Below are 23,848 nucleotides of genomic sequence, written 5' to 3' on the forward strand. Positions count from 1 at the left end.
TAGTGGTGGCAGCGTGTGCGTGCGCATTTAAGTACCTCACACAACTCAATTACGCTAATGAATTACCTACAACCCACTAGCCGAGACCACCAGCTCTAGCCCTAGGCAGCCACTATGTAGTACACGTATGTGGCGCTTCGAAAGCATAAAAGTCAACAGCAAGAATGGCTAGTGGTTTGTAGAAAATGGAAAGGAAGGGAGTTGTAAAACAAAACACTCTACCGCCATTAAACTGTGCAATAAAACAGCAACTAGCGTATTCACTCGAGTGTGTTTGTATGTCTGTGTGTATATGCAACCCATTCATTTTTCTATCGTTGCATGAAAAATGCATGACTGTCCATTACTAAATCACTCAAACAATCAGTTTGTCAGTCATTCTTTGGAATTGACTTGATTTAAGTTGAGTTGTTGCATTCAAGTACCGATGGCTCTGCTATGCTGCCGGCCAACGCTCGTAAAGTGTTGTGATTTTTTCTTCGGCTCAACGTAAATTCAATTGTCATAATTAAAATGATGAATGGTTGGACACGTAGTGATTGTTGCATGCAGCTTTAGTGCGTTGCTTAGTTAGTTGATTTTTCTTTTTTTGTTTTTTTCTTTTTGGTTTTTGATAAATGGAGTCGAAGATTTTATGCAAAGTAAGAGCGAATATGTAGCTTTGAGCAAAATTTTAGGAAAGTGGTGCTCATAACCATAATTTAGGAAAATGGAAGATAGATGTTGTTTCAATTTCAGCTTGTAGAAGGCTGAAAGTGAGGTTACATGAGTAAGATAATCGAAAAATTTAATTCAGGAAAAAAATTTTTATAAAATCTGGTAAGTTCATATTAAAAATATGAATAGTTCAGAACTGATAACTATACTAACATTCTGTCACGCTTTTAGTTGAGAAAAAATACCTTCTTTTAGAAATTTCGATGTGAAAGATGCACCTAGCTCTGGTCGACCTATGATTGAAAAAGTCGATGAAATTATGGAAAAGATTGACCAGGATCGTCACATAAGCAGCCATGACATCGCAAAGGAACTTAACAATCATCATCAAACAGGTTTGAACCATTTAAAAAAGGCTGCCTACAAAAAGAAAAAAGAAGCTGGATGTTTGGGTACCACATGAATTGTCTGTGAAAAATTTAAGGGACCGAATTAACATCTGTAAGGTGAAGCCCAACAAATAGCTGCAAAGCCAGGATTGACGCCTCGAAAGATGCTGAGTTTTTGGTGGGATGGGAAAAGAATCATCCACTCTGAGCTACTCTAGCCTGGTCGAACGATTTATCCTACATTTTACTGTCAACAACTGATGAGATTGTGGGCCTCATCTTCCATCAGGACAACGCTAGACCACACACATCTTTGATGACTCGCCAAAAACTTGGAGAATTTGGCTGGGAAGTTTTGATGCAACCATCATACAGCCCTGACCTTGCACCATTTGTTTCCGTCAATGCAGAACTCCCTTAATAAAGTAAAGTTGGCTTCCAGAGAAGCCTGTGAAAATAACTTGTCCAGTTTTTTGCCGAGAAACCAGAAAAGTTTTATACTGATGAAATAATGTCTCTAGCGGGAAAATAGTAAAAAGTGGTTGACCAAATTGGTTTAATTTGGTTCATTAAAGTTCTTTATAGATAAAAAAAAAATAAATTGAAATTTGGTTAGAATTACGAAAAGACTTTTTCGACTACCCAATATTAGAAGTTCAAAAACAACTCAGATATTTTGGTTCGAAAATGTGTGACTTTAAAAATTACTGACTCTATGGGTTTATTGTGCAGATAGCTTAAGCTAATTTCATAACTAGAGGCTGAAAAACGATGGCAAAGCTTATGAGGTTCCGACTTTAAACTTTATACTGGGGCACCAAAGTGGTGTCAATAGCGCTATTATTTCTATTGAGATTTATCCAAATCTGCTTTTACCACCACCGTATTATGTCATTATTCGCGTTAGTTCAGGTAGGCGCAATAAAGCTAAATAATAAATCCGGAACCTTCTAATACTAGGAAACAAGCAAAACACTTGTGCATTTATCATGAGTGGTCGCTGCGTTCGCCACACCACTTTACATCTTTCCGCTAGTGATTATCTGTGATTTTTATTACCAGAACATGCAACATGTGCTATGTGTGGCATGCAACAATTGGAAACGGAAATCCAACTGACTGAAATATATTTGAAAAAACAAGGTAACGCGCTAATAACAAAGCGTTCTGCCAAAGCGCGCACATCAAAGCGCCCTTCCGCCTTTAGAAGCACATACATATACATACATGCATACAGAAATATATATACATATATATTCGCAAAACGCACTGCTTTGCTTGTTCTTCCCTGCTGACCTGCGTTCATCTGCCCATCAGCGTTGGACGAATGCAATCTTTAATTGCAACTTAGCCACTCATCAGTCATGCAATCATGCCACTGCCACTCACCAAAGCTATTAATATTATTCTTGCCATTTGTTCCCTACATAAGCGCGTATATGTGTGGATAAGTCTATATATATATTTATATTTGTGGTTGCTGCTGTTGTTGACTGACTCGCGTTGACTTGTTGAGTTGTTAAATTGCATTGCACAAATTTGTTGCACACAAGAATTTGCGGCATTTTCCATTAGTTGCAAGTACTGTTGATTCTTCTGTTTTTGATCTCCATTACAAAAAAAATGTTTACATGCATTGTTATCAAACAGCTGATAGCGTTTGCATTGTTCTTTTACTCCCTTTTGCTTTTGTATCTGTTGCAAGTCCATTATGTGTGGATTTTAGCAGAAATATGTAGAAATATATAATATATATAGTATGCGGGAAAATATGTTGAAGCTCACTCTGTGCATTTTGTTGGAAATTTAATGAAATATGCGGCTTCACATATTTTAGAATTCAGATTATTTCTTAGCTTTTTACTTGCCAGAGTTCACAATGACCTTTTTCTTAGAACTTACATGCGTGTTGATGATAATTTAGTCAGCAAAATAAAATATTATAAATATAGAGAATAATGAAGACAACAAAAATATAGTTAAATAGAATGTGATTTTATTTTGAACATTTTTTTATTGCTGAATTGTTTTACAAATTTTGGCCATTTTGTGCATATTTTGATGTTATTTGATAGAAAATTTTGCGATTGATTGCGAATTTTTCAGAAGTTTTTTTGATACGATTATACGCTAACAACGACTCGGGTGGTCTTAACTTTCACTTATGAAAGTTTTCACTTTTAGTTACATTTTTCCCTCAAACTAGATAACTTCCTCTTAAATACGTAAATACTATAGTCGAAAAAGTCTTTTCGTATTCACTTCAACTTATTTTTTTATATTTATACTACTAAATAAATAAACAAATATGTACCAATTTGGCCATTTTTCCGCTAGTGTCATTATTCCATCAGTGTAAATCTTTCATCAGTGTAATTCGAAAATTCGATATTTCGAGAATGAAAGCGAGCGAACCATTGTTGCGCTACATGAACTGATTATAACTTTTGAAAAGCTGTAACTTTTTTTCAATTTCCCCGAATTTATTATTTTTTGGTTAAATGAAGCTTAAAAACTCACCTTTCCTACGCTATATGGTATGACAAAATGTGATTGGCAGAACTGGAGATATACGACTGCAACGACCACTATCGACAAAATACGAAAAGACTTTTTCAACTACCAATATAAATATAATTAAAAATAGTTGATGTTTGCATTTTCGATTTGCATAAAGTTAATTTATTGAAATAAATAAATACGTACTCCAACTGTATTGCCACCACTTGGGTAAGCAAATATTGAAATTATATCTCTATGTCATATTTGTTATATTTATTTCCACACGGCAGCCAAAATTGCATATCATTGAACTAATTAAATAAAATCACGCCCAAACTGTTTTAGTGACAAAAAATAAAATTAAAATCACCACAACGAAAAACAAATATTTCATATGCAAAATTGAGCAAATCCGCATCCAATAAACTAATATAATCTAATATATGCAATCATCATTTTATTAAGCCACCACACCTACTTTAACGCATAAATGTCCATGTAGTAGTGAGCAGCTAATTTTAAACACCAATATCGCTTTCACCGACCAAAAATCGAACCACAAAAATGCTTTGGTTTCACAGCCTCGCGCTAATCTGTAAATAAGTGCATATTTTCGTGTCATTTGCCGCTTGTTAGCAGCCATGCCAAGCAGGCCTAGCCGAAATTCCTGCCGCCTTCGCTACGCAGTTTACACGACACAGTAGCTCCGAATTGCAGGCATTTGTATTGGCGCCGTAATTGCGTTTATTGGATTGCGTTTATTATGCAATTTGCATATGGGCACCCACTGCACACACAGCTGTTCGTATTAAAAATCATTGCATATTAATGGGCGCTCAAGCAATGACAGCCTGCAGCAGTGGGGTCCGTGGCGAAGCGGGTAATTAGTTGAGCGCATAAATTAAATAAAATTAATCCGATTTATACGATGATGGGTATTTTTGAAAATAAGCATGAAGTGTTATATATAGGGTTACAGTATGTGGCAGGGGAGGGGTATGGGAACCCCAAGTTTTAGTAAATCTCCATATTATTTATTTTTTTATGGATTCCAAATATGCGCCAAATTTTTAATAGTGATATTTGGGAAATGTAGAACATAACTTAGTTCAAGTAGCAGTCACTGAGAATGCAATGTAATGAGAGAGGTTAAGTTAGGCTAGGTTATGAGTTCGATCTCACTTGACTTAGAACATTGGTCCGTTGTGTTATCGAAAATCACTATATAATAGATAATAAGACCATTACAAATCGCCAAATCACTTTGAGTTTTTCACAAATTTTTTAAAAAAACAGCTGTCAGTTTCAGATTTGCCTTCTGCTTCGGTGAGGATAAGACTGCCGAGTTCTTTCAACTTCAGTTTTGCAAAGGCTACACAATGTCGAAGGAAGTGTTTAGATTTATTCACTTCACCATTCTCGATATAACTTTGACAACTTGCATCCGAAAATATTTTTAGCCTTACCGCAAGCTTACCTATTGGACATTGTCCAGTAAGAACTCCTAGGATTTCGACAAGATAAACTTAGCTAAGGACAAGTAAGTTATAAGGTTTAACGTTCTACTTTGGCCGACTAAGTCGAATATATCGGTCCAATTCCAAGACGAACGGTGCAAGGTGCTCCTCTGGTTAGCTCGTCGGTTTTTGCGATTCCGCTTCTGACCAGCAACCAAACGAGTTTGATGGTGAATGCTGCTATATCTGGGAAGGACAGACATTCATTCACCAATTTTCAGCGCACAGTTAGTGAGCTCAGCGCTAGTATTAACGTTCTCGAAGTAATGCTCACCTCATTGAACGAGGTAGCACTTTATAGCAATACTACCGTCACCTACATAGCAGTCACGTCTGCGAAAAAATATATAGTAGTTCGGTAGTCTTAAGCTAAGATTGACGGATACTCCTTGCAGAATATTTCTCCTCAACCGTAGCTTCGACCATGATCTGTGAAAATTTCCACTGCGGCTCTACTCCACTAACTCCTCCCTATTAATATAACCTGTCGGTATATCATCAGAGAAAAAGTCGCATTACGTAATGATACAAGTTTTCAGCAATACAGTTGAGGAGGATAAAATTTCGGTATGTACTTGTTCGGACCCCTACCAAGCTTCCCTGAGCCTTAGAGCGCCCTTCACAACAAATGAACCTGCTGGCAATGTCCACGTGTCCTATGTGTAAAGTGGTATTAACTGTCATTGTTGGTGTAGTTCGCAGTGTCAGGGAGATACCTATGAGATTTATACGTTCAAGCTTCTTAGGAAATCTCTTTGAGCACGCTTGCAACAAAAATATTTTGAGCAAAGCTTGTCATTAAAAGTTGTTATTAAGAACTTCTGAATTTCGTCTAGATAAACTTACCTCCTGATAAATGAAACCTTTTAAGTTTTACTTGGTTTGCCGGCTAAGTCGATTCTATTACCCAAGTTACAAGCATTCTACGTCAGGTACCCTTTGGTTAGCTCGTTGAAGGTATTTATAAATTTTCTTTTAAGGCTGCTGCCTCATAAAGTAAGAACATTAAATAATTATTATAGTGTTGGAAAGGTTAGAAGTTGAAAAAAAAGTTACAGCTGTTCAAAAATAAGTGTAAATAATGAAGAAATTCGCTATATTTTGAAGTTTTTGTATAAAAAAGGAAGAATGTCACGCAAACGACCAATGAAATTTGTGAAGTTTACGGAGACGATGCTGTATCAGTTTGTGTGGCACTACAATGGTTCACTCACTTCCGTTCTGGAAATTTCGAAATTTACATTTACATTGATGGAATATTGTCTCTAGCGGAAAAATAGTAAAAAGTGACCAAAATGGTACATATTTGGTTATTTATTTATTATTATAAATAAAAAAATAATAAGTTAAAATTTGATTAGAAATGCTAAGATTTTTTTCGACTAACCAATTTATTATTAAGCTTTCTAATTCACGTATAGATTCTCCATACACCCATACATACATGCCGTCTTCTTTCGAGCACCAAAGCTCATAAACCGTATTTGCTTTGACACCGCCACCGAATTTTCCATGTACTTCGCTCCATATGTTCGATTTCCGCATACGTTGACTCTTTTTACATACGTCCGTATGTTTGATGGTGTACTTCTCAATCGAGAGCAATACCCAATTTATTTAATTACGAACAAACCGATTCCCAAGCGAATTGTCGCTGTGATTTGATTGCTATTTCCGCCACAGGCGTCCATACCACCCGGACTTAATTCAATGATTTGCACTAGCACACACACACACAGATACGCAAATACACATGTAGTCATAATGGTTTGCCATGGCCATGAAGTTAGTGCCTAGGTCTCTGTGGGACGCTCTGCTTTGCACTGGAGAAGCAAAAATCAATTTCTCTCTTACAACGTGTGAATTGACGTTAGTCGTTTGCTGGCATCACCATTCCAAGGAAGTTTGGGTCGTAGGAGTTAAGCGTTCACATGTCAAAGGTTGTCATTAGAGAACAGAGGAAATGGCGCAAATTTCGCTTGTGATTTTTTGCTGGAGATCTCGTTAGTTTTGTACCTTGAACTCAAAGTAGAGATTACAACATATTGGTGGTACCAAACACACATTTACATGCACATACAAATACCAAAAAATATGTGGCTATAGATAAGCGTATAGTGCAACCAGTTCAATCTTAAATTCACATTTCAGAATTTGCAATAAAATGTTATGAGCCAATCATATTTTCGGCTTTACTTCATTACCTTACAACAGTTATTGGATTTATAACTTTAAAGGTCGATTCTATTATTATTACCCAAGCTAAAAATAAAATTTTAAATCGATCTTTCAATTAGTTTTAGAGTTGCAACCTTTTAATGTGTAGCCGCTGAGCTTAATCAGCTCCACCAATTTATTTTTAAACGCATTTTTCTCAAAGCAAAATTTTTCAAATTCGCTTGAGTGATTTCTCGAAAGCAAATGGTACGATCATTGTCAAATTTTTTCTGCCTGTTCTGTATACAGTGTTCTTGTCTTCTATACAATGTTGTGACAAGCTAAAAATTGACAAAAGCGTATATTTTTGTCCTTAAAAATTCAACCACGCACATTCCTTACTTTTTCCTGACCAAAGATCCACAGGAAACAGCTATTTACATATAATAATAATATCAAGAAGATGAAGAAATATTTTTAGATAACATTTTCTAGTTCTAATTTTTATTTTATGTTTCCCCAGGAATGAGTCCAGCAAGTCGACTCCACCCATTTGTTAATTATGTACCTTCACAATGTGAGGGAAATTTACGTGCATATATTTTTTTCTCTCTTGAAATATCTCCTTATTAAAAATACTGGCTCTTGTCCAACAAAAGAAAACGAAAAATGACAATCACAATATCCTTATTGTCAACGTTAGTTACGTCATTCCTCAGAAAACCTCATTTCTACCTTCGCCTTTTTATAACCTTTATTGATAGTATTTGCAGATTCTTCCCTGTACGCCCTTTATTCAGAGTTGCTAACGATTGTTTTTCTTCTTTGGCTAGATATGAAATTAACTCTGGACTTAACTAGGCGAACAACTATATTCGCACTAGCTCCAAGGTCCGGCTCGTTTGAAAGTTTGATGCTTGAGGTTTGGATCGTTTTCTACTCCTGAATATATTTCAAAAACGTAAGCAAACCCATGATCGTCACAAAGAACCAGCAGTTTATTCCCCCATTTATACGGCTTGCTTGGGCAGCTACTGTCGAAGAATAAAAAAAAGATGCTTTGGTCGCACACATTTGTTCATCGACCGACAGTGCTTCTCTTTTAGAAAGACTTTGACACTTTTTCGTAAGTTTTTCTAAAATAAGTTGTATTTTATGAAGACGATCATGTACAGAAATACCAAAGGGGCTCATCAATGTATTGTCCGACTTCTCCTTCTGGTAGTAATAAGTAAAGTAAATAAGTAACTTAATGTAGCTTAATATAGAATAAGAAAATTTCAGCACAATTTCGTCTTGAATTGTGTTTGTTAATTTTATAAAACGTTTACTTTTTAAATTAAAGTAGAACCCAAATCATGACACAAGTAGATTTGTATACAGAAGAGGCAACTTAAACGAAATTAAACGAAACCCTGTCATACCCACAACCGCCTGTTATCATCAACAATTTCTCAAAGCTTTTTTTGCTTTTTTCATTTCAGCATCAACTCATGTCAATCACGCAGCCAATATTTGCGTAGCGCTACTCCACACATACACCCACAGGCGACGAGTTCCCGCGAACAACCAATCAACGGCTGACAAAGCAACAAAGTAAAGTTAAATTAAAGCACGCGCCTAAATGTATGCAACGCAACGTGCAACGCAACTTGCTAAAACTATAACAATGGCATGCAGCGTGCAGAAGCAACCCACTCAACCGCAACACACAACCGCATCAGCAACTGTAGCGGCAGCCGCCGCGATACCACCCACAATGGCTGTGACTGCAATGGCAACCACCAACAATAACACAAACAACAACAACAGCAATACAAACAACATAGCCAGCCAAATGGGCGGTGGTGGCAGCAACAGCGGCAGCAATAGCAGCATGAGTGGTGGCGGTGTTGGCATTCTAGCCGCAGCTATCAGTGACGCGACCAGCAAACCGCTAACACCAAAACCGCGGGGCTCATTACCCAATGACGCAAGTCAACCGCCACAGGTAGAATTCCACTGGCCATCCATACCGGTGAGCACGCACACCAGCAACCTGCGCCTGAACATGATGAATCAGAATCCGAAGGACCTGCACACGGCGCGACTCATGATCGAGGAGTTGCGTACGAAGGTGCGCTATCAAGCGGAGCACATAATGAAATGGCGGCAAGCATATGGGCTACAGGTGACGCACATTGTACATTTACTACTTTTGCCCTGCAATGACATTAATGAAATGCATTCTTTTGTTTCGCAGATGCAGCAGCACTACCGCTACCAGAAGGAGAAGTCGGATCAATTGAACGCGCTGACCTCACAACTTCTCCTGCTGGAGTCACGTTTAAAACGTAGACAAAAGCAGATTGCGAGCCTGCTGGGCCATCGTGAGCTCACCATACAGCGACAGCAGAAGATTATCGATACGCTGTCGAATCGTCTGTCCGATCACGGTCTGGATGCTATCGAGGCGAACTTCACCACGGAGCTGGATTCACTGAACGACTCCGACTCGGCTGTGGTGCTGGAAGATATCGACTCGGATAGCAGTAATATGCCCTTTGGCGCAAGGCGACGCAGCAGCGGTGGCGGCTCAAGTGCTGGCATGGGCTCCAATGCCACACAGTGCGGTGGCGACGGCATAACCATTGTGCGCTCCATCTCCGATGCCATCGAGACGAACTTGAAGTACAGTGCCGTGCGTCGAAACAATTGCTATTTGCGCCGCCCGGAAATATTGGAGACCGTCTACTCAGTAGAGGAAGATCCAGAACCAACATCTGATGTGGCAGAGAAACGGGATAAATTCCGCACACGCTCGGAAAAAGCGCTGAGTTCGAGCTCTACGGAGGGACAAATAGATAGCAACTCTTCGCATGCACCGGCGCACGCTTCAACACATACCACATTACATCAAGCCAACAGCACTGAAGTGGAGCGTACCAAAGAGAACATACGCATTACACCTCCATCACCGCAACGGCAACTCAGCATTTCCAAACCCTTAGAGTCACCAACGAAGGACGGCTACACGGCGTACAGTGTTATGGTGCCGCAGCTGCGCACCACGGCTGCCACACCGACTACCGAGCGGGTCAATGCTTTGGTGGGCGCTGATGTCGATGGCAGTTCGCCTGGCGTTAAATCGCAGGTAACGAACTACAATCGCGTCATGTCCAACCATCGCTCGGTGACCAAACCCAAAGATGTCAAATATAAACGTATCAACAAGGCCAAGTCGAAGAGTTTGGAAGAATTACGCGGCCGTCTCAAAAATCTTGTGGAACGTGGCGGCAGCACGGGCAACGGACTCGATGCACATGGCGCCGGTGGAGTTGGCGTTGCTCCTTACACACACGGTGTTATGCCGCAGACCGCACAGTCATACGCGTGACAATGGCCATCATTTGGTGGCTCCAACGCTACGCTCGCCGTTATTGCAGCTACGGCGCCGATTGCCTCCTTCGATGCCGACATGGACGACTATGCAGTAGAAGAAGAAGAGTGTGATTGCATGAAAATGATGATACCTAACGAACAGCATGCCACGGAGTCTGCTGCTAGCGATCAACTTGACGATGCGTGTGATTGCGCGAAAATGGCGGCGCAACCACAGCCGGAAGTCCCAACGCCTGTCAACGGCACCGTGGCGGAACCCACAGAAAGAGACTGCAAACTGAGCACTTCCGAAGAGCAATTGCGTTCGCAACCATTTTCGCCACTCAAGCATTGCATACCCAAACGTTCGTTGACTTTGCCCCGCATACTTGTGCCGCAAAGCGCATTCGGCTCCAGCGGCGGTGGTGCGGCTGGCTCGGGACGCAGTGGCGGCGGGCGTAGCGGTTTCTAGCAGATAAAGAAATTTTTCATACGTAATTGTGATAAAAAGTGAACAAGCCGAACTTCGCTCCACTCCTCTCAGCATTCAGCTCTCTCCCTTCACCTCGACATTTGCACTGATTTGTTGCTTTATTTTGTATACTCACTTTGTAATTAGCTTTTCAATCATTTGACTTTTGTAACATATGTTTCCTGATTTTTCAACTACACTAACTAGTTTTTATAGCTTTTAGCGCCTAATTTACTGTGTTACTCTTAAGTTTGCATTTATTTTGCTAATTACTAGTTAAGCTGCAAGCGCATTTATTCATCGACAATTACATATATACATACATACTTATTTTGCTTCAGATCTAAGGCATTCCAATGATCTTGAGGCATGTATTTTTAATTAGTTTATGTTAGCAAGTAATTTATATAATTTTCTAATAAATTTAATATTTTAAAAATATATAATTTCGTTTTTCTTCTTTTTATATATGTATTTTTGTTTTGAAAATCGGCTTTTTATGCACGAAATGGCGTTACAATTGTGTGTGAAAAATTTCGCATAAAATGTATGACACCTTTAATTCGTGTTTTTATATAACAAAACACATCATTATGCTCCAAAATGTGAAGCATCATCATTAATACGTGATTTTTAATCATATGGCAACGCCTTTTAATATACATATATTCATTTGTACATATCCATAGTCAGTTTAGGCAGATCGTTATATTATTCTGCATACAAAATGTTTCTTTGATTTTATTTTTAAATTAATTTTTTTAGGAAAAATCGGATTGTATTATATAATATAAAATAAAAAAAATTGTTAATCCAAGGAATCCCAAACCACAGATACAACTGCTATTTGTAATGCTTTCCAGAAATTAAAAAAAACTATTCTCTAGCTATACACACCTTTAGCATCTTCTGCCGTCATCGTAAGACTCTTTAGTAATGCTTATAATAAATCAAGGCCTAACTCAGAAGAAACATTAACATTAACAATGGTCGTCATCAAAAGGAGCATTTCGGCTCCCAAACCCAGCGAACCAGCCCTGTGGAGGGATGCCCTGTGGAAGGATGATTCACCTTCTCACTTTACCTTGCCTTCAAACGAATGGCTACCCAGAAGATTTGTCTAAGACTAGAAATCGTGAGCTGCTTGAGCCATATGTAAAAGAATCGCCCAAGTGAATGACGCAGAGAACCAGAGAACCTTCTTCACTTGCGTGAACTTCCACATATGACTCTATCGGCCTACCTAAGCTAACTTCTTTCATATATACAAAAGATTCCATAATAAAAACTTGATTCCGATCATTCAGTTTCTATGACAGCTCTATGCTATAACTGTCCGATATCAGCGGTTCCAAAAAATGAGCTGATTATGTACTTATATTTTTATAGAGTGTCCGTCGCTTCCTCTGGTTTTTACAAACATCGTGGCAAACTTAATATACCCCGTCCATGGAATAATTGCAATTTATGAAATTTAAAATGAAATGGCTTGAAATATCCGGACCCCATTAGATTTTTTAAAGTACATTCTTAATAATATTTCTGCTCAGTTTAGCACTCTTTGTCTTATTTATATTCATTTACCATTAAATTTGGCTTTTCAGTTAGAAATACTTCTTCGTCTCAGTGTGAAATTTTCGAAAAAAGTCGATTTTTTTGTTGCATTATCGAATAGTATAGACTGTAGTAAACATTTTCTAAAATTGTGAAATCGAAATTAAAATTATCACGGTCGCTAATACATGTAATATATGTATCTCCTTTTCTTTGTTTGGTTTGGTTATGAAGTGTGTTTTGGACTATAAGCAATAAACTTTACCAAGCTTCACTTTTCCAGTCAAATCTTTCATAAAATCTGTGTCTTTCTTGAATTGTCGTATTTATGAACGATTGCACATTTTAACTCTTCCATATCAAGCTTTAAAAAATTTCTACAGCTGAAATTAAAATAAAATACTTTCACGTCTAACGCGTTGGTAAATTGCTTTATCATTCCAAAATTGATCACCGAAGTTGTTTGATCAACATCAGTTCATTTTGAGGCAATTACTTTGGCGAATATATCTCCCCCTCCCTTTCTCTCACACTGATCGTTTGTACCGATTTATGAAACTTGGCGGCATCACTGTTTTTGAGAGCATGCGTATTACTATTGGAGCGCAAAGGGCGATTTTCATTGAGTAAAACTGGATATTTTATAGATGGCAGTTTTATACAGCTCCACGTTTAATTTTTGCTCATCCTTGAAACATCCTTGCGAATAAGTTTTCCCAATTTCTTCGAAAAGGAATGCTAGAGTGGGAATCACTTGATGTTTGTGACATTTTCGCAACAATTAAGTGACGTAGGATAAGTGGGATATAATCATATAAGCGAACTGATGTTAAATATACATATGCTCATAAAAATTAAATAATCTTTGTACACATTTTTAGTTTCGCTTTCTAGAACACTGGGTCTTCGCTTTATGGTACAATGACCCCTGCTTTTGGATATGAAGACTATCAGTTAACTTGAATAATCAAGTATTTCTTGGCAGGAATGATTTCCAATTTTATTTTTTTCCATGCAGGACATATTATGGAACTCAATATAAATTATTATATGCACAATACATGTATACATATATACACCAATAATTATAATAAATTCAACCCAAATACGTTTAGCTTAGTAATAATTTTTCCATAATAAAATAGTGTTAGTGTGAATAAATAGTTTTTTACATTACACGCATAAAATGTTATAAATATTTTACTTTTTACGAACAATGAAGCTGTTGTAAATATTACTCTTTAAATGTTATATAATAATTCTATTTACCAATGTACCTAACGAGAATTTATAGACACTCCAACTTCATCGAGCTATACTTGACTCTTCTGAGACTGAATTTGGTTTTATTGTACTAACACAGACTTCACTGACTTATTGCTTAGCTCACTTTATACACAAAAAACGTATCTTCGATAGCATTTGAACATATCTAGGAACAGCAATTAGTTGAAATTTTTTTATAAAATTAATTTTAAGTGCATTTATAAATACAACGCGGCACTTATACGCTGTAAATATACACATAAGTATTAAAGAAAAATTATTTAGACAAAAAAATTTATTAATGGAATAAGAATTTTATTTAAATTTTATGTGATTTTGTTGTTTTTGATAAACAAACTGTTTTTGCATCTTTTATAAAGTGATTACAGAACATGTTTCTTAATCTACTTTATTGAAGAGGAAATGTCGTGTGTACCTTGAATAATGAAATAAAGTAGTTAGGAAAATTGTGAACTAAGAAATTTGCAGTTAGACAAAAACAAAATATTGGTAAGTGTAACAAAATTAGAAGAAGAGATAAAATATATATATATATGACTGTTTTATAAAGTCGAAATATATGTGCTAATGTGGTATATAAATTAGGGTGGGTAAAAAACGAAAAAATTTTATTCGCTTGGTACGCATAAAAATAGATTCTTTGAAACCTCTAAGTAAGTTCCGCCAAGTATGAACCCTTTTTTGTTACAAGAAGATGTTTCACCTTGCAGTTTTATACTTTTTTTCTTATTGTCATAGAAAAACTTGTGTCTCCCTTCCAACTACTTGAATAAATATGTATCTCATGTCATAGATTTTATAGAAAATTTATTGGTCACAAAGATGAGAATTTCTTTGAGGTGTCTTAAATCCAATTTTTCAGCATAACAAGCAAGCAAAAAAAATAATCTTTTTTTACCCGCCCTAATATACGTATTTATTAAATTTAACTTCTTAAACCATAATTGTGACTGTTAAGGCTATTATTAAAGTTCTGCTGATATTGAAGTTAATAAAAAATATAAATAATTATAAGAAATATAAAAAGTAAATATCAAAATTATAAATGTGATGAAAAATAACAGTAAAACTATAGTTTGATATATCCTTGTAAAATAGTTGCAAATGCATGCCTGTATCTTAAGCAACCGCGTATCTGAACAACTGTGAGTTTCAATTTCAATGTGCAAATTTATTGTAGAAAGTGTATCTCTAAGTAACCTTGTGGATCTTCTAAATCAAATAAATGCAACTACATACCTTCTACCGTTATATTTTTTGCAATTTTTGAACAAAAAAAAATTGCTGATACAAACATAATCAACAAAAGTCACTCATACGCCTGGGAGCACCACTCCTATAATAAAAGAAAGCTGTGTAAAGCACATAATTCCACAAAATGCACATAAAGATACACATAAATATTTACATACGCATATTTTTTAATTTACATTGTTGATGACTCATTCACATCATCACAATAGAGCGGCTCTGTTTACACAAATAAAATGCTGTTAGCTAACAAATAAAATTACTCAAATTACCTGAAACGCTAACTATTGATGTGTGATGAGTAGTAAAAGATATGTAAAACCTAAAGTGTATAATTTCTTTTTTAGTAGAAATAAGCTTTTGTATATAATATTTCCTCAAAAAATTTATATTTTTGTTTAACTCCAAGCTCTCTTTCATATATCTGTGTATATGTATATAGAAGTATTGAGCAAATTTGTTAAAATTTTCACAATTTATACACTAAAGAAAGGCATAGTTCGAGTCTTATCGAACATTTATACTCTCGCAACTTGCACATTTTGAAGCCGGGGTATGCCTTCAGACATTCGGTCACAATAGTACTCATTTTGAAAAAATTCAGGTTTATCGGGACGAGTCGAGTAATAACGCGTTTTATACCCAACCAAAATCATTCGAACGGACCCGCGAGAAATGTCGAGCTTTCTTGCAATCTCTCTAGCAATTGCTTGATGATGTTCATCTTTCACTTTTTAAATATTTTCATCAGTTTAAGAGATCGAAGGTTTTTCAGAACGAGGTATGTCTTCACTGATTTTTCGACCGTATCTGAAGGTTTTGTATCACTCGTAGGCTTGTGTTTTTGATAAAACTGAATAACCGTAAGCCTTTTTTATAATTTCCGGGTGTTTCTTTTTGTCTTAATGTGAGTAGGTAAAGGGAGCTTTGGTAATTCTTGGACTGATATCTCACATTTCTGAGACTAAACTATAGTATGTCCAATATTTTTATATAAGCTATATGTGGGCTAAGGAACGTTTCGACCCGTTTTTATCTAGTTTTGGTATTATAATATATAATTTCCAGAAAGAGGTGCTTTCTGAATTTCGTTAGGATATATGAACAAATCAATTTTGGGTAGGGGATACACCGTTATTAGAAAAATATTATTTATGAATTTCTTTAAGATTTTATACTAATTGGCCGATAGGTATGGTATAAAATCAAAAGGAAGTGCGAAAATATTTATATTAGCTATGTGGGATTATAAAAGATTATATGAGAGTATTGACCAGATTTTAGCAATTTTAAGGAAAAGAGCATGCTGTTACCACAAAAATATTCTTCCCGAATTGCAAAACTAAACTTTTCAGACATATCGATGTGTTCAGCCACAAGCACTAGGGTTCACATATATGTTTTCAGGACCCTTGAAATTAAGGAATTTTTCAGAAATTTTTGGATGTAATATGAAATACGTTGAGGACAATATTGTGAAGAGTTTAATTGCATTGATGTTTGATTTGCATAATGTAAAGTGAAGGAATCAGTTGGAATTTAAAATGTGTTATGTGAGAAGTAGGCGTGTCAACCATGGGCAAAATCACATATCGAATTGAGTCGTATTTTGTCAAGTAGTTCCTGAGCTTCGCGGAAGCTTGGCCAGTCTGGGCCACCATCGATACATTCGCTATCGCAAAAGCCTTTTGGCCTAAGCTTGATCGCAGAAGATCTAGTGATCTCTTTGCCCTCAGTAAGGCTAGCCTCTTCCTGATTGTGGGGATTTTAACAGACCATTTCCCTATTGGCGTCCTGCTGTAAGCTTGCGAATCTTACCAGACGCCACTTGAAGAAGATGAGGTGGAAACAACCCAATACTTCCATCTTGACTGTCCCGCGTTTGGTAGGCCATGACTTAAGCATGTGGTAGCGCATACCTTCAGACATCCCACAAAACTGACGGGAGTTAAAGTTAAAAGTCTATGTAAATTTGTATTGGCTTCTAAGCCTTTTGTGAATTTATAAGTTCGAACATAAGAGTTCTTCTTTTCTATGGCTTCACAAAGGACTAGATATGTTTGTCCACGGACGTTCTTTGATCAGCCATCTAACCTAACATGACCTAACTAAACCTCTTTTTCAAGTCTTATACTTACTTCTATAAAGTCCTTTCCTACCATACTATTTAAGAAATTGATTGCTTGTAGCGAATTTACGGTACTTAGTGAGTTATTGCTAAAAGATCCTCTCCACAGCATGTTTGTGTTCTTTAGCTTGAGCAGTTTGGAATGCATTAACATTAAGGGGTTATATACAGTTAGAAGGTCGAAGAAAGTGAATTTTCCAGATTTATTTCTGAGAAAACTATTCAATTTTATTTGTAAATATATTATGGTATTTTTAACTGTGTTTTAAGACTAAGAATTTGTAAAAATATTTGTTTGAAGAGGATATACTGCTGATCTCCGGGAGCTCCTCTCAAAACAGACGTTTTGTGGTGACCACTATATCTCTGAACTGAATCATCTGAAATTAAAACACCAAATAGATTTCGTTAAAATAATGCTAAATCTAGTCAATCATCGAAGGTATAAGCAAAATAAATTTTTTTGAGAAAATTGCGATTTCTAAAAAAAAATCGATCTTTCGCCAAAATATATATTTTTAGTAAGTTATCGAAGATTTTTTTTGCCGATAAATTGTCTTTAAACAAATTAACAAACAATTAAAAATAAAAATATAATGTTTTTTAGAAGCCCGTGTTAAAATTTTAGACTAATCGGTTTAGTCACTGACTTCGAGAACACCATTTACGAAAGACATGTCCAAGTAATCCGAAACGCCTTTTCAAATCTGCGTGTAACTTCGAAAATGTTCACCGAAACGATATAACATTTTCTATGTGTACTTTTAAATATATGTATGTACATTAAGAAAATTAAATAAAAAATATTGATTTTTTGAAAATTCTAACGTTACAATATTTAGGGGACGGCGCTACGCCCACCACTTTTTAACCTACAGGTTGCAAGAGTATAATAAACGATTTTATCTAACTATTTAGTTTTTATAAAAAGTTATAATTTTTTAAAATTTTTAATCTTAATGCCTGTGACACTTAAACAAAAAAATAATAAAAAATACCTTGAAACATAAAAAGGGTATTGTAAAAATTTATTGTAATTGAATTACCAAAACCTTATTATTTAGTAGTATTACCCGAAAAAAATTATAAAAAATTAATTATGAACCACAAATATTTTAATTGTAATAAATTGTAATAAAAACATTTGCTCACTTAAGGTTATGCACAAAGCAACTGACGAATTTGCTTAAAACTTAGTAATAAACAAAGCAGTATTTTTGCATATGTATGCATGTAAAATATAATTTACAAAAAAAGTGCTACTATGCTGTGGAAAATATGCAAAATTAATTGTGAATTATATGTAATTAATTAATTGAAATAACAAAAAAAAAGATGGCGAAAAAGGTATTTTGATGAAACCTTAAATATGGAATACCTCCTAGAGTAGCACTAACAGTGTGGAGAGCCATTGCATTTGGCTCTCAATTATAATTACAAATAAATTAATTAATAAATTTAATGAATTAAAAGCCAATTAGCTAATACAACATTTATCTCATTTAGCTAGCAAAATTATGGAAATATTACAAATTATCGTTACGAAAAAAAAACAAAAAAACAACTGTATGTGATGGCATCGTGAGCGATGCGCATGGAGAGAAAGCGTCAAATTCTGAAACCAAATTAGCTTAAAATGCGTAAATTAAAAAAAAATATTTATAAATATAAACTTATTAAAAATATTCGTGAAACCTTATTAGCTGTAAAATATATCAAAATTAAATCGCAAAAATTAAATATATATGTCTTCTTACTTTTCTTATAACAAGCAACGTCTGTCAACATTACTTTTTTTATAAATTAACAAAGTTTAGTACACGCTGATTTAATTAATTAGGTAAGCTTTGAAAGTGTAGTAATATAACTATAACGCATAATTTTGTAAGTAGTTAGTTTATTAGATATATTTATTATGCAGAACGATATATAAGAAACTAAAATTAATATATAATTATATAAGATCGCTACATAATCAATTATAATTAACTAATAATTATATAAGCTGTTAGTAAATAGCCCAGATGTTACAGTATTTTGCAGATGCGACTGGAGTTTGTGCCGATTGATTATACAACAAACTTAATATATAACCGATAAATGTAAGGCTTTTTAAAACTGCGCGCCTATCGAATATATAAGCAAACCTATTACCGTTAAGTGTGTATGGAGCTTACAAAAAGCTGCTTCTAAGCTTACTTCATTTTTGCTGCGAATAAAATATGAATTACTAAAACTCTAAACTTCTTTTTTATTGATTGCAAGGGAGGGCTTATATACCAGCTGATCAAATTTGATAGGGAGTGATCTATTTCAAGGGTGTCCATAGACCAAATCGATAACTTTTTTTTGGCAATGTTCGCGTGAAGGTTTAACTTCTTCTACTTTATTGGCGTGGATACCACTTACGCATTTATAACCGAGTTAGCAACAGTGCGCCTGTCGTTCTTGCTCTTCGCTGTTTGGCGCCAATTGGAGATTCAAAGTGTTGCCAGGTCCTTCTCCACCTAGTCTTTCCAACGGAAAGGAGGTCTTCCTCTTCCTCTGCTTCCCCCGGCGGCTATTGCGTCGAATATTCTCAGAGCTGAGGTGTTTCGTGCCGTCGTATATCTCATACAACTCATCGTTCCATCGACTGCGGTATTCGATTTCAGTAGCGCAAAGCATTCAGGCCGCGAAGTCAACGAAAGCTTGGCTCATGTGAGTTACCCAAACACCTCTATTAATAAGTGTAATTCAAATAACTTAAAGAAATAGAACTTGGAAATCCTGTTCTTACCTTTAGAGAGATAGCAGAGGATGTCAGGATCGCTTACGGCTCGACTCCACACATTTGGTTAATCTTTTGGGTTTGAAGCGTCTCATATTTGGAGTCGTATCAAAAGATTTACGAAACTTTCTAAACAAATCCGTATTCTTCGTTACAACAACATTTTATTTTTTTGTCATAATTTATATAACTTTTTACTCTGAAATAAAGACAAAGTATATAGCATAGAAACTGGTATACAACATTTAATAAACCTTGTCTTCTTAAAGTTTGTTAACACCTCAATCCACTAAGTATTTAGCCCAAGGTTTTTTTTTCCCTGTTTACTACCATTCCTAATTCATTATTAAATTTTAACTTCCGAAATCCATCCACCACTTATCACACATTTATGCCCCTTTGCACTCACTTTACTTTTTTAAGAATTTCAAACTTTTCATGCAAAGATTTATTATGATTTTCGTAACTTTCAATCTACAAGCATTATTGTAACTGAAGCTTTCATTTTACGAGCTTTTAAGAGCCTTGTTACTGCTCTTTGAAATTGAATGCCACTCACACAAGCGTTATGATAAGAGCCACTGCAAATTTCTGCTAAATTACCGGCGCTAAATTATTACTTCGATAACATTTGTCAGGCGGCACGAAGCATCAGGTGGTTGATTGTTGCGCCACTGAATCAACTTAAGTGTGGAAGTGAAAAATATGTTTAGATAAAAATAACAGCACAAACGACTTATCTTTTTCTTCGATGCTTCCTACTTTCTCCCCTTAATGTTAACAATGTAACAGGTCATAAATATAAATAGGAAAACATCAGGAAGACACGAAGGCTGCTTCCTGTGCCATCAACTCGATATGACAGCGCAGAAAGATGTAAGCTGCAGCAATTGTGTGTTGTCACATTTTATTTAAGAACGTGTTGACTCAGCTCTAGAGACATAAATATGTATATGTATGTCTACATGTATATAAATGAGTTTTAAAAATGTCTAGTAAAGATGCTACAAGTTGTAAAGTGTAGCACGAAATGTCCATTATCTGTTCATCCGCCATTATCAATTCCCCTGGCGTCGTAGGTGAGTGCCGTAATGCAAAAGCAAAGCTACGAGTATAACACTCAGCTTATAATTTGATAGCAAGCATAATATTTTGAATATAATAATTTAGAATTTAAAAGCTTGCTGGTTTTAAGCTTAAGTTTTTATATTTTTTCAGAATTTTATTATGCCTATTAATTGGAATATTTCTATTAAATCTCGCCTAAAATCGTAGAAAAGCAGCTGGGAATTTTCTATGCGGCCATTAATCGAAAGTGAGAGCGAAGTAATTACTTATCTACATGCAAATAGATAAGTAATGTACCCTGTAGGAAAATTTAAGGTTGCATTTAAAGTTAAGAAATGTGGAAATTAAACTCTTAGTTCTTGAACTTTTGGAAAAAATATAAATAAATAAAAATGTAAAAGTTGTTGCTACAAATAATTGTCAATAGAAAGAAATAATGAGTTGCTTGCTCTGAAATTCAATATTTTTTATTAATTATTTACTGTGATCAAATTGAAAGGTGAATTTTGTCCATATCATTTCCTTCAAAGTAATCCCCTCCCGCTGCAATACACTTATGCCAACGAATTTTCCAGTCTTCATGGCCATCAGAGTCTTCTTCGATTCAGTTTTTATATCCTCAATTGAGTCAAAACGGTGTCCTCGGCGTGGTCATGTGGATTTGCTGAATAGCCTGAAGTTACACGAAGGTAAATCAGGCGACTGCGGTGACTGCGGCACGATATTAGTTGAATATGTGGCGAAATGATCACGAATAACCAATGCAGTATGAGATTGTGGTCAAATACTAATAAATATTCAGTACTACCAACGTACAGAAAAAAATTTACCGGTTCGAAAAACACGCGAAGTATAAACTAAAAATTCACGTTTCAATTTGTTCACAGTAGTATAAACTAAGCTATCCTTCAAGTTGGACCAAACTGAACACAATATGTATAATTTTTCTAAAATGGGTTTAGTAGTTTGTGAGATTACCCCGGACAAAAAGTAAGACATAGTTATTAGTTTAGATAAGTAAGTAAGGATTGCACCGCGACCTAGGGTCTATTGTGCTCTATCCTAAGTCACAACGTCTCAACTAGCCCAGAAAATTGATAAATTTCAATAAACTGCCAGGTGTTATTAAGGCGATGTGTCCCCTATTGGGAAACATGGACCCAAGCGAGTTTGTCCTACGCCTACGGACTGCTGGGCAGTTGATTAGCAGGTGTTCTGGTGTTTCAGACTCTAAGTCACAGAACAGGCAATTCACACAAGAAGCTAGGCTCATATTGAATAAATGCTTTTTGAGCGACAAGTAGCCTGAGTTTTTCTCTTGGAGGGCTGATTACAGATATAAACCTTTTTAGGTTGTAACCACCTATTAGAAACTTGGCATGGAGCATGCCTAGGAATAGGTGCCAATACTTCTCCATAACCACTGCCTCCTCACTGCGGTGCAGCTTCTTTATGGTGTGGAGACCAACGGCAATGAAAGGTTCCGTTGCTACCATGCTAGTGGATGCTACGGAGTGGGCAAGCTCATTAGCCAGTTCATTCCGGGCTGTGCCTTTGCGACCTGGCACCCAAATAAGATGCACTTGATTACGTTCTGATAGACTATTCAGTCGTTCTATATACTCCTGCACCAATAGTGATTTGAACTCGTCGTTCGGAGAAATCGCTTTGAGTGCCGTTTGGCTATCGATTAGTATAGCTATACGAGTACGTTCATTGTGATATTTACGTTGGAAGTTTAACTCTACACACTGACTTATGGCTAAGACCTGCTTGGAAATTTCTAAAAATAATGCAATTTTAAAAATTTTATATTAATCATTTGCTATTTTAGCTATTTAATTAGTAATTTGTATATACATCTCCAGCAGGTTTCCACTTAAACAAATAAAATTATAATAAAAATTGTCAGCATATTATCGGGTTATCATATAGCACGACTGAGCTATTTGCAAATGAGTCTCATGTAGATCTATACGAGTCTAGGGAATGTATTCAACACGTGCTTGGCATACATTATATTGAAACATGTGTATGCGTAGGAGCATGCAGCGGGCTACAGTTGGCAGTACTAGTGAAACCCCTAATTAGTTGGAACATGAACCAAGTGGGAATGTACATGCTAATTTAATTTATATTCATAAATAGGTACACACATATTTAGTTAGTAGCATGTCTGCATATTTAAAATATCATGGGATCAAATTTAAATCGGACTGGTTCATTTCAACTACAGGCGCAAGCCGGATCGATAAAATGTTTACACCCTGAAGAGGATATACATATAATGCTTGCTACGAAGTTCGTAACAGCTAGAAGGAAACATTGGAGACCCTCTGGAGTATGTATATAAATAAATAATCAGCATTAGGGGTTGAGTCGATTCGCGAACTCGCGTCTTAGTTTTTGAGATATCGATCTGAAAACTTAGCCGAGATTATTGTCTAAAGCAATATTGCATTCTCCGAAGAAATTGTTTAGAAAGGATTGCTATGGTAAATATCGGTCATATAAACTGAGTGATCGGGTCAAGCCTTTATATGGAAAAAATGTTCCTTTGACAAGATATCTTCACAATATTCGGCAGTGGCTATTGTCTAAAGCGGTCTTCGAAGAAAATGTTCAGACTGGATTGGATAGAATATAGCAGCCACACAAGCTGAACGATTGGAACGAAGTTCTTTAAAGTAAGACTTTGTACGTGTTTGTAAAGGGTATTATAGTTTCAGTGCAAGT

The 23,848-nt window shown here is 35.8% G+C and overlaps 2 protein-coding genes across 4 annotated transcripts in view; both read left to right on the forward strand.

Annotated features, from left to right (window-relative positions):
* Nucleotides 1-10,658, forward strand: part of LOC105232376 (uncharacterized) — a 139,364-nt gene extending 128,706 nt beyond the window's left edge. For all 3 annotated transcript variants that reach the window (XM_049460732.1, XM_049460743.1, XM_049460737.1), the window contains 2 exons: nt 8,707-9,392; nt 9,465-10,658. In XM_049460732.1, coding sequence (XP_049316689.1) covers nt 8,847-9,392; nt 9,465-10,598 — 1,680 coding nt within the window. In that variant the 5' untranslated portion in view covers nt 8,707-8,846 and the 3' untranslated portion in view covers nt 10,599-10,658. The remainder of the gene's footprint in view (nt 1-8,706; nt 9,393-9,464) is intronic.
* A 7,788-nt stretch (nt 10,659-18,446) lies between these two features.
* The window catches only part of LOC115066582 (uncharacterized), a 70,524-nt gene continuing 65,122 nt past the window's right edge, over nt 18,447-23,848 (forward strand). Inside the window, exon 1 of the mRNA XM_029552871.2 lies at nt 18,447-18,450. The gene's annotated coding sequence lies outside the window, so the exon portion shown is untranslated. The remainder of the gene's footprint in view (nt 18,451-23,848) is intronic.

Source organism: Bactrocera dorsalis, chromosome 1 (assembly GCF_023373825.1).
Source record: "Bactrocera dorsalis isolate Fly_Bdor chromosome 1, ASM2337382v1, whole genome shotgun sequence".
NCBI classification, from domain to species: Eukaryota; Metazoa; Arthropoda; class Insecta; order Diptera; family Tephritidae; genus Bactrocera; species Bactrocera dorsalis.